This window comes from Folsomia candida, unplaced genomic scaffold, assembly GCF_002217175.1.
Source record: "Folsomia candida strain VU population unplaced genomic scaffold, ASM221717v1 Fcan01_Sc046, whole genome shotgun sequence".
In the NCBI taxonomy this organism is placed as follows: Eukaryota; Metazoa; Arthropoda; class Collembola; order Entomobryomorpha; family Isotomidae; genus Folsomia; species Folsomia candida.
In genome coordinates this window covers 306,570-317,349 of record NW_019091238.1, presented here as the reverse complement: position 1 = coordinate 317,349, position 10,780 = coordinate 306,570, and the positions used below count along the sequence as shown (strand labels likewise).

At 36.6% G+C, this 10,780-nt stretch overlaps 2 protein-coding genes across 3 annotated transcripts; one reads left to right on the top strand and one right to left on the bottom strand.

The window, feature by feature from the left end:
* The first annotated feature begins 319 nt into the window (after positions 1-319).
* Positions 320-5,910, top strand: LOC118433274. 2 transcript variants are annotated; one of them, XM_035845050.1, is made up of 7 exons: positions 320-545; positions 1,128-1,388; positions 2,012-2,111; positions 2,903-3,048; positions 4,174-4,383; positions 4,874-5,029; positions 5,106-5,910. In XM_035845050.1, exons 1-7 carry the CDS (start codon positions 335-337, stop codon positions 5,270-5,272), a joined length of 1,251 nt encoding a protein of 416 aa, XP_035700943.1. In that variant the 5' UTR covers positions 320-334; the 3' UTR covers positions 5,273-5,910. The 2 variants fall into 2 exon arrangements, with proteins under 2 accessions (XP_035700943.1, XP_035700944.1); XM_035845051.1 differs by having other exon boundaries at positions 320-562.
* A 149-nt stretch (positions 5,911-6,059) lies between these two features.
* LOC118433291 lies at positions 6,060-9,756 on the bottom strand. The gene is made up of 3 exons (XM_035845074.1): positions 6,856-9,756; positions 6,401-6,538; positions 6,060-6,261 (listed from the first exon to the last, which is right to left on the bottom strand). Exons 1-3 carry the CDS (start codon positions 7,000-7,002, stop codon positions 6,076-6,078), a joined length of 471 nt encoding a protein of 156 aa, XP_035700967.1. The 5' UTR covers positions 7,003-9,756; the 3' UTR covers positions 6,060-6,075.
* Between the last annotated feature and the right edge of the window lie 1,024 nt (positions 9,757-10,780).

Sequence of the window (10,780 nt, the reverse complement as noted above, 5' to 3'; positions counted from 1 at the left end):
ACTACATAAACGAAACAGGCATGCGTAAAAAAATCATATCGCACGTGATAAGTTTTGGACCCAACATTTTTTACATTTAATAAATTCCATGAAATTATAAATGCTAATATAAAACTTCATTCTTTTAAATTTTAACGATTTGTTATTTTCATGTTATTTCTGAATTTTTTGATAGGCAAAAAACGAAACCCTGACAACATACAGGCTGACTACAAGGCTGCAGAGGCTACATACTTATATAGAAAAACTTGAGCCTTGATATTATTATGTATCTCTCCCTCGATATATACCTATATATATGTAGATTATTTTCGTATCATCAGCATTTTCACAGATGTCCCACGCCTACACACACAAGTGGCTGAATAATTCCGACAAGCTTGGAACATTAAAACAAATAAAATTGCTTGTACAACCAAACAAAAAACATAGTGTGGAAATCATCAACAATTTCTGCAACATAATGTTGCCTTCGTGGTCAGTTATTGTGAGCATTGTGACACTTGTAAATTTAATAATACCACCCTTTATTGACGTCAGCGCTGGTACGTCTGCCCTAAAAGTATGTTTTAAATATGTATACATAATACCCGCTTAAAATAAGGTGACCCATTTAAGTATTAAACGCATTCAAAATTCCGAATTAAATAAGTTAACTATACGAAATCCATGCTAAATTTTACTCTTTACAAGTTAACTTTACTCAGCCTGAGGGTCACATTGTTTACGATAATGTACAATTCTAAGAATTATGTGACACGAGAAACCTGACGATGTTTCTAAGGAAGGCTCCGGCATATGTTAAAGGGTTGGGTGGTCTATAAAATTGTGAGCTTTGTGTGACATAATTCACTTAAATTGGCTTGTTTTAGACGATCAGGTCTTGTCTTTTTATACTACTAGCGTATAAGCCCGTCTCCCGCCTGGCGAGGGTGAATTTGATTTTCAAAATTCCACTTATTAATATTATTTCTTTCTTCACTTTCACTTCCGTCACGGAAAATTGTTTTACTTCCGTTGCATACAAACATTTCCAGCTTATAATATATATGATTTATGTAAAACTAATACAAAAACCCGCTCAAGTATTGTTCAATTAACTCAAGGTAAACAATTTCCAATTTTAGAATCCTCTCTTTGCAAGCGGAGTGAGGTTCTGGACGCCATTAAGAATTATTTGGAACGGGACGACTTCTCAGAAATGATTACGAAGCCACTCGTTCGCGCAAACCCGATCGCATTTTGGAACAATGTGATTCAAATTGACGATATTTGTAACTCACGTGAAGCCATATTGTTGCAGAAATATTGTTACGATTTTCCCAACGTGGTGAAGAAAGTGCTCATTGACACGGTCCAGATAAGTTTATGGATTGGGCTTGAGATTTGTAAATAAATACATATTTATGTCGCTTGAGGTGACATTGCATGCGGGTTTTGAGTTTGAATATTTGTGTCGCAGCTTTCACTACTTCCATACGTATGTTCAAATCAGAGCAACACGTCTTTGCAAAATCGGCGGCGGCCTGAGCATTGAAAACTGTCGGGGGCGGCGGCGGGCCTCAGCTCGCCGATATTTCCAATGTTTATCAGACAGTGATAATAGCTGACCAATTTATTTAGCTTTCTATTCCACGAAACAATAAATTGTTGCTCATGCATGTCTTAAGTTCAAAAATTTTAATTGGTTCAATGAAAAAAATAAGCCTTGAAAAAGTTATAATTTATCAAAAACCTATTCAAGTCAAGTCAAGTCAAGCTTTACTCGAGTGTTAATGGATATCAGTTTACAAAACAGGTTTGAGAACCATGACACTTTGAGGCTAAAAGTCTATAAAAGCTAATTCATCTCGGTGCGGAGATGAATAGGTTACAAAATCACTATCTGAATATATGGAACAATGGACAGTGGAGAGAACAATTCAAACTCAAACTCAAAACCCGCATACAAGAGTACGTTAAGATAGAAATACAGCTGGAAACTGATTACCTTTCCTTTTCTTGTCTGCAGATCATTGGCCGTATCTCTCAGATTGGGTTTCCTTTGGGTCTGGGGATTTGGTCTTCTTTGGTCTTACATCTGGGAAACGACCTTTGCACTACTGCCAACTGTGAGTAGTAGATACCATTATACTCAGCAGAACTTTTCACGTGAAACGAAGATTTTTATTCATTTGTTACACTTTGAATGGAATTAATTTCGTATATACTTATAAGTCCTGGGAAATTTTACATCTCGACTGGATTTATCAGCTCTTGTAGAAGATAAAATTTCGCGATGAAACTCGAGCGTTTAATTGGTTTGTGGCGGATCGCCTCCGCTTGTGGCTCAAACAGTCTCAGGTTCAAATTCCAGCACAGTAGGGCCTACTTTACTTTTTGCAATGGAGTTTTGACCAAAATTCTTGCAACATTGGATGGAAGGTCAAATTTTACATATAAGATAATCGGATCACCCCCTAAAAGGTATGGGTAAAGGTTTTACGTTTTTGGTACTCCCCCAAACAATTCCGGGGTGTTCCGACTATCCTACATGTAAAACTTAACCTCCCATATAAAGTTATACTGATTTAGGTCAATACTGGATTGCAAAAAAATGATGAATGTCTCTATTAGGTTTAGAACCCGGATTGCTTGAGCCACAAGCGGAGTCGATGTCCCTTGAGCCACGAAAAGCAGGTTTCAACGCAAAAAATCATCTTCTATAAGAGCTGATAAATCCGGTCGAGATGTAAAATTTCCTTGGACTTATAAGTATATCCGACATTACTTGAATTTCACTGCCAAGTGAGCCAAATTTGAAAGTTTCTTAAAATCAATTACACAGTGTTGTTGTTTCTTACCTTTCTTATCCCATTTTTTCCGTTTAATTTGTTTTATTTAATTTGTTTAATTATATTAGGGTTAACCCAGTTCCACCAGAGGAAGGCGATTTTGAGTACGGGTATCTTAATTCCGTTCTGGAAAATTTGCTGAAACCGAAACGTGTGGACAAATTCGATGAAAGAGTGAACTTCAGTTTTGCAGTGCGACATCGTTTCCAGAAAGGTAATAGATACACAAATCTGTTCAAACGTTATTTTCGCCAGTAAATGCTGTCTAAATCCTAACTGCAATATGAGTAAAAATTATACGGTTCGACAAGATCCATCACTAATCTTAGAATTTTGAATCAAATACATACAGTATGTATGTAACATATATGTATATATTGCGCTACGATGGCAAAGTTATAGCGACATGATGCCGCAATTTCTAAATTTTTCAACGTACGAAAATGTCAAAAGTACCTGCCGACAATTTCCTCGTCGGCGATTTTAACGTCACAGACAGGTGAAAGGTCAGGATTATTTTTCTGAATAAATTGGAGACGCAAAAAAAACTCCGCGGCTAATTTTTCTTGAACTTTGAAATCTTTGTTATCGTGGTGCTGGAGGGGGATAGGGGTTTACGAAATGTTAAAAAAGTCTCAAATTCCCCCCAAAACCCGACTAGGACTTTTTTTGATAGTTGGTAATAAGCCCCCCAAACACCACACCTATAAATAAATAATTGCACTCTTATTGTATGATTGAAAACAAATGTAAATATGTACAAACGCAAGTACCAATACCATAACTATGAGTGTTAGATACCTCTAATATTATGGAAAATGCACACATTTTATATGTAAGCAATTGAGGTTTATATGCATGTGATTCTATACAAAATGCGTGATTTTAATGTATGTATGTAGCTAGTTTCAAGCGTCACTTGACTTGCTGCACAACAAAATTATAATGCATATTCTTTTTCTTTTCGTCGGGGTGTTGGTGGCATCTGCTCCTCACGCTTGGGAACATAATAAGCTTGAACGTCGACAAGTTGAGAGTGAGATATTTTAGTTTTTTATATGAAGGTCTCCAACCAGTACCTGACGCTATCGTCACTGGTGTGAAAAGATACGTTCACGACTTTATAAATTTTAACGCTGTACGTCCTAGACATATTTAAATGGCACCTATTTATAAAGGCCATTTAGGTGAGCCATCTTGTTTGCATATGAATGAGTCTTACAAACTAAGCTCGTCTAAAAATATCAAGTGACGTGTACCTTTGAAAATTTGCAAGCATTTTAGGGACCCAAGGCATAAGTAAGCCTGTTCTTACTTTTTATTTATCTCTTGATTACAGATGCAGAAAAGGAAAAGGTCGACAACGAATTGAAATACATGCTGGGGAATGTGACATTGGGTCTTCGCAATTTAACAGCAGATGTTCATAACCTGACCCTGCGGGTGCAAAATTTAACCGACGTAGTAGCGGTTGTAGTTGACCGGATCAATTACCATCACAAGGACCACCCATCTGGCCAATTATCTGGCGTGAGTGATGCAGTATCAGGCAAGCAAATCACATCAAAATTTATTCCATATTAACCCTTTAAACTGTATGATTAACAACAAGAGAATGCATTAACATGGGGACGCTATACGTATGGTGTGGTCATGGCGCGGGAGGAGAAATTCAGGAGTTTTAATAAAACTCGAAAAACTGAAAAATCAAAAATTTAACATTGCGCTATATAGGGAAATATCCAGCTTTTTGGTAAGAAAATGTGAAAATTTAGCATTGTGTTGGCATAGGAGAAATCCCTCGAAATTGCAACAAATTTTACGACGAGGCGAGAAAATGGTGAAAATCAATGACCTCTTAGAAACGACAATTGTCTTCCTTCCGCGCCATGACCACGATTTTCCAGGACGACTTTTGTCTTACTCCCGAATTAAACAATTTCTTATAAAACGACTATTGTCTTTGTTACAGTTTAAAGGGTTAACAAAATATGTACATTAAATGTTGTATAATTCTTATATTCTTGTTAAATCTCTAGGCTTTTCCAACTGCACTTCAACCTGCAGTGAACTTAACAAGAGGCATCTCGGTACTTATGAAAACGATCACATTATCGATTGCTGCCGGTTGTCATACAAATATCAGGAGGGACGCTGTGAAAATAGTATCCCGAAGTGTTCAAAGCCGAAGGATGGTAACCACAAATCTTGAAAAAACATTTCAGAACAGCAGATATTAAATAATACTAAAATAAACATCTATTTTCGTAGGTGCCTCACACAGCTATATTCCTGATTGTAACAAGCATTGTGAAGGAAAGGCCACCTATTACAAAAGTTCTGACATTCGGGATTGCTGTAGCAAGCACGACTTCCCCTCAGGAGTGTGCGATGAGTATATGCACACAGTTTGCTGGCATTACTCGTATGGATTTTAGGTACAATTTTTCATCAATTTATACATAGTACATTTTGTAAACGAGTTGATTTATTTACTCAGAATTTCATAATAAATATTTGCACATGAAAACATGTCGGTTTAAAAAAAAATTTATCAGTGCGTTTAACATAACATAGTGCGGGATACCTGTAGATAAGTTTAAATAGGTTATCGACATACAGGCAAACGGACGGATAAGACAGGTGCAGATACTTTGAATCGGAGCTTAATAATTTTTTCCTGATTTTCATGCATCTATAAAAAACACCTTTCTGAGGCTCGGACACGACAGGACGAAATGAGATCGACAGATAAACAATCTTTTGGTGTCACAAATTTATTTGGTGTATTTTTTTGTTCTTACTAAAATTGAAGTTAAATTAGTTGGAGGTAAATCCTCACGCCCCGATGGCCCATTAATAGCTACCCTTATATTTTTTTCGGATTTCAAACTTGTATGGCGTATAGAGGGTGTCCAAAAAAGTTTCTGCCGATGAGTTTTCATCGTGTTTTTGGTTGCTAGCTTTTACATTTGTGAGTTTTGTTGCGCAACTTTTCTTTGCAATATCATACTGTAGGTAAAGTCTCATCGCAAGCACAGGGTCAGATGTTATGTTCAAAACATTAATTCGCCTGGCTAAGTTAGTTATAAATAATTTTAAATTATGGGAATGATAAACCCTACGTAATAGTTTGTTAAAATAATAAATAGTCACTGCAACTTGACAGAAATAAACTTTATTAGTTAAGTCGACATGCAACTTTATAAGCTTGGTGAAGTCCACATGTTAAGATAAATTTTTAAAGTATGCCGTATGAAAAACTTAAGGGCATCGAATGCCCTATTTCGGCACCCCTTTTCATGCCAACCTGCCGAAGAAGTAGAACTGGAAACATTGCGCAGTTGTGCTGCATCTGCTCCTTGTCGAATTTGGAGTGATGGTGATACGCCAAAACGGGGACGGTGTAACATACATATATTTCAATCTACATAAATGATTAAAAATTCATAAATTTTCCAAAAATGTAAGTCAATTATTTAACAGCTTCGAACCCGCATTCAGAGAAGGAACAGTAAATTTTGGGAATAATTAAGTCCTTCACATTGAAAATAAGTTTAACACACCTTTCGCTCCACGCTTCCCAACACTGGTCGCCCTTGTTCAATATTAAAATCAAGAAATTTCTGAGCAGGAGGGTCCGCATCCGTTACAGCAACTTTTAAGTTATACCGCAAAAAACCAGGGCTACACTTGGCTATATTCTGTAAAATTATTGCAGAATTATTTTGATCAATTAAACTTCCCGCGCTGTTTTACCCCCTAATATAAAACATTCCCCATTTTATTGCGTGCAACACAAATTTGATTTGTGCTGCATTCCATTAGTTGAATGATTTCCAGTACTACCAACATTTCGCGCCACTTATCATAACGTCGAGTATTTGACACGGAAAACTATTTTAAAAGAATTCTCAAGATTTCAAGACCAAATATTTGATATAACGTAAATATTTTGAAAATATTTGTGAAACTCAAATTCGTGTGTTATATTTTTCGAGAATTTTGTAATGAACCAAACCTGATATATTTGTTTCCGTTCGTCAGGGCCTTGAAAATCGTACAATTTTGCAGTTCTGCTACAGTCTTCACTCCAAATTTCGTCCATGGTGTACAACAAATGGTCAGGAATTACCCTCGGCCATACAGAAAATGTGTCCTCGGTCATGCCGCTAGCCGAAGCTCCCCAGGGGATCGCAATAGTAACACAAACAGATTCATACACTCTTAATAAATTTGTTACCAGATTATTACCGGACTGTACAAGTATATGACTCTACCGGAATGGTAAAGAATTATTACGGGTTGGTAACAAATAGAATTCTTACCATGGCAGTAACAATTTATTACTTAACGGTAATGAATTCACTCCGTGCAGTAAAACCGTTCATTACCTGATTGAATGCAAACTATAATGTTTGGAAATAAAAAATTACCATCTGGTTAAAGTTATCATTACCACGCCGTTGCAAATTAAACTAACCCGGTAACAATTCTTTCAATAATCTGGTAACAAATTTATTTTCAACGCTAGTAAATTCATTTGACATTTTTTTGATAAGCACATACCAAAGTTAATTAATTGGTAGGTTTATGTACATATTTATAGAAATCAAGCTTAAGATACAATTTCAAAGTATTCTTCATCCAGGTATGGGAGATGGAGAGACAGGACTGGCGACTAAATGTGTATCTTCAAATTTCTCACTATAAAATATTTGAGAACCTGCAAAAAAATCAAGTGAAAAATTAATTTCTCTTGCTTCATGCTCATGAATTGCTATTATTGGTATACGCACTAGAACAAAAATACTTTATTGTTAAAACCATACCTTTTCAAAAAACTCCTCAAAATCCCCGAATTTATAATATATCTTCTAAATAAATTCGACACTCGATCTGTGTAGCTTGTTTATTTTTATTCAAAATGCTGTAAGCGATTTTAATAGCAGGCTGTTGCTCACTTGGTCGAGAGGGATAGAAGTAAAGCGCCTTAATTCTTACCAAATTATATATAACCATTACTCCTTAGTAATAAATCGTTACCAGAGAAGTAACAATGACTACTAACATCATGCGGAATAGTGTCTTTACCAAACAGTAAAAATCTATATGTAGTAATGAGTTTTATTACTACTTCGGAACAAGTCCGTTTACCGAAGGCTTGGTAAAGATCATTATAAAGATTTTACTACCAGTTTGCTAAGAGTGTACGGACTTAGCACAAAGATTCTGTGACTTGCGCGATACCGCTTTGGTGCGCTCGTCTCAATCTACAAAATACAGACACAAAGTTGGTTTAAACGATTTTTGAATTCTTAATTTCAAAACCAATAAGACTCTATTTGCTGAGCCTTGGATTGGATAGTCCAAATCATTACAAGTGACATGTTGAATAGATGGAATTCATATATGGTACAAAATGATCACTATACGATGTAGTTTGTACATTGTATCCAAGAATTTTACAGACATCATATTTCGGCAGCAAGCAAGGCTTCTCACCGACGCTTCCGATTTGAGCCGCGCCACAGTTTTCCGCCACCTCATTAACTTTTGTCCATATTCTTCAGAAGATTGGAAGACCATTTGCCTTACCAGATCCCTAGGATGTCAGGCGTTGTAATTGGTACAAATTCGTTGGGTTGTTCCGCACTGGGGGACATTCAGAGCATTTTCCTTCTGAGGGACGAAATTCCCCATAAGGCGCAATACATTCTGGATGAGTAATTTTGCAGGGAACCTCGGCTTTCTTTTGACTTGATGGTTATAATCCACTTTACCTGGTTTGGAGCTATGATAATATTTCTTCCCAGGTGTATCGGAAGGTTCCAAGTGCACGAAAGTCTCATCACTCGTGACGAGAATCGCTTCTGACAGAAAGTCGCAAATTTTTCAGCAAGCTGTCTTTCCCTGTGGTTCTTGGTTCTTGGCGTACTTTGGTACAATGTTTTTTACTCTAACCTTGATCCCCAGTTTCTTGACCTTAATTATGCCCAACCACGTTCTCAAAATTTCAACTTTCTTGGCCACAGTACCCAATTTTGGGGAAGCATTTTGAATGAAGACTTCCTTCGCTTTCTCCTAAGTTTAACCTGATGCTGGGACTGGTTGCGTGCAGAATTTTTTTTGAACTGAACATTTTTGCAATCCTAATACTTGTAGATATAATTACAAAAAGTCGTTTTGGAATTTTTCTAACGTGAAATTTTACAAGTGCAAATTAAACTCATATGAGTTTAAATTTTTTGGGGTTTGGCAAACGCGATTCGCGAGTTCCTCTCTTTGAACTCGATTATTTTTTCAACCGCTGATTGCATATAGGTGCTACGGATATCGACATGACCCTATTGAAATTTCCCTTCAGAAAGACAATACTACTTGCATCAGCTGTTGTTGCACATGTCAATTACGACGCCAGCGGCTCAGTCCAAGGCTCAACAAATAGAGTTATATATCATCGTACTAATTCATAAAAGACCTAAGTGCAGTCGATGTTTAATTCTGAAAAGACCTAAGTGTACAGAAAAACTCGTGAAAGACTCGTGAAGGACGAGAATCTAGACTTTTTTCACAACTAAATATATAAATACATGAGACATAGCCTTAGTTTACCCCCAAAATACCGACTACCCTAAAAACCCAACTAAAGCCCCTGATATGGGTTTAGAATAGCTAAATCCAATGGTTTTCTTTACCCTGCAACTATTGGATGGCAAAGTGGTGGGATTTAACTATGCATCATATGTACCTGTCAAAAAAAACTTTTTCATTCAAAGTTCAGTCATCTCGATTTCTCACTGAAGATTTTCATCACATTTAGTCAGTTTCTTGCAAACGTATTTCATTTCACTTCATCTTACTTCGTTTCTTATTTCGCCCAATGTGTTAAGCATAGGGTGAAAAATGAAAGGAGTGAGAAATCCTGTCATTCACACTAACTCATCTGAAATGACTGAATCTTCGACTCATTTTTATTCAAGTGACTCATTTTCATTCACGATCATATTCTATCATAATCAGTCACATGAATGAAAGTGAACAGGAATGTATGGTTCATTTTCTCGCCCAGGCATGTATGGAGAAGAACAACGGTACTGTATGCACAATGTATAAAATTATGCATATTATTCTGTTTTTCAGCCATAAATTCTTCGACGTTATCACCTTAGAGGGTGTTCCGGAAGTAATGCAACTTTGGTAAAATTCATATATCGAAGGGATATCAATGTGCCCCAAATCCGAATAGGGTGAATATTGTAGTACATACATTTATCTAGTAGAAACTGAAAACCTGAAGTCGATATCTCTATCCGTTCCAAAATGAGGTCAAATACTAGCGAGGAACTAGCAAGAAGCGTCTACCACTATCTGGAAAAAGTAGTTACGCCCTCCAACCAATTGAGCTGTGGTCACTTGAAAAAAAAAGAAATTCCAAAAGCGACAATTTTTCATATACTACTGAGGTCTGAGCTACAAAAAACTGCTAATCGCGGAAAAGCATCTGGTCGACCCATTCGTATGCCAGCTGCCAAAGGGATAAGAATCGCACAAAGGGAAATCGGCATTGTCAGAGCGAAACTCTGTTAAATAATTGAAATTGACACCTAACATCGTACATTATTCTAAAGCGTAGAAGTTGGACATCAAATCCTATAAGGCGGTATAAGCTTATAAATACAGTGAAGAGTAAAACAGATGGAGCAAACAAAATGACAGAAAAAAGGCTCGACCTGAAGTAATCAAAATTAATCAAATTTAATCGTCATGTACGAGACGAGTTACTGCCGGAATTATCAAAATGCTTTTATTTGCACATAGTACAACTCTCCCACCTTCAAGAAAACCATTTACGCAAAACTGGAAATTAAATATAAGCCAAAGTATCACGCTCCGCCTTAAAACGGATCAAATGCAATTAACATGGGAGAGGTGAACGTTCCCAA

What these genes read in the sequence shown, in the direction of transcription:
- LOC118433274 (XM_035845050.1), top strand. Translation starts at nt 335, where the DNA reads ATGTCCCACGCCTACACACACAAGTGGCTGAATAATTCCGACAAGCTT. An exon ending in ATGGATTGGGCTTGAGATTT is followed by an intron (nt 1,389 to 2,011) that starts GTAAATAAATAC and finishes TCTTGTCTGCAG; the next exon opens with ATCATTGGCCGTATCTCTCA. An exon ending in GTGTTCAAAGCCGAAGGATG is followed by an intron (nt 5,030 to 5,105) that starts GTAACCACAAAT and finishes CTATTTTCGTAG; the next exon opens with GTGCCTCACACAGCTATATT.
- LOC118433291 (XM_035845074.1), bottom strand. Translation starts at nt 7,002, where the DNA reads ATGACCGAGGACACATTTTCTGTATGGCCGAGGGTAATTCCTGACCAT. An exon ending in AACGGAAACAAATATATCAG is followed by an intron (nt 6,539 to 6,855) that starts GTTTGGTTCATT and finishes ATAATTTTACAG; the next exon opens with AATATAGCCAAGTGTAGCCC. An exon ending in TGGGAAGCGTGGAGCGAAAG is followed by an intron (nt 6,262 to 6,400) that starts GTGTGTTAAACT and finishes TCATTTATGTAG; the next exon opens with ATTGAAATATATGTATGTTA.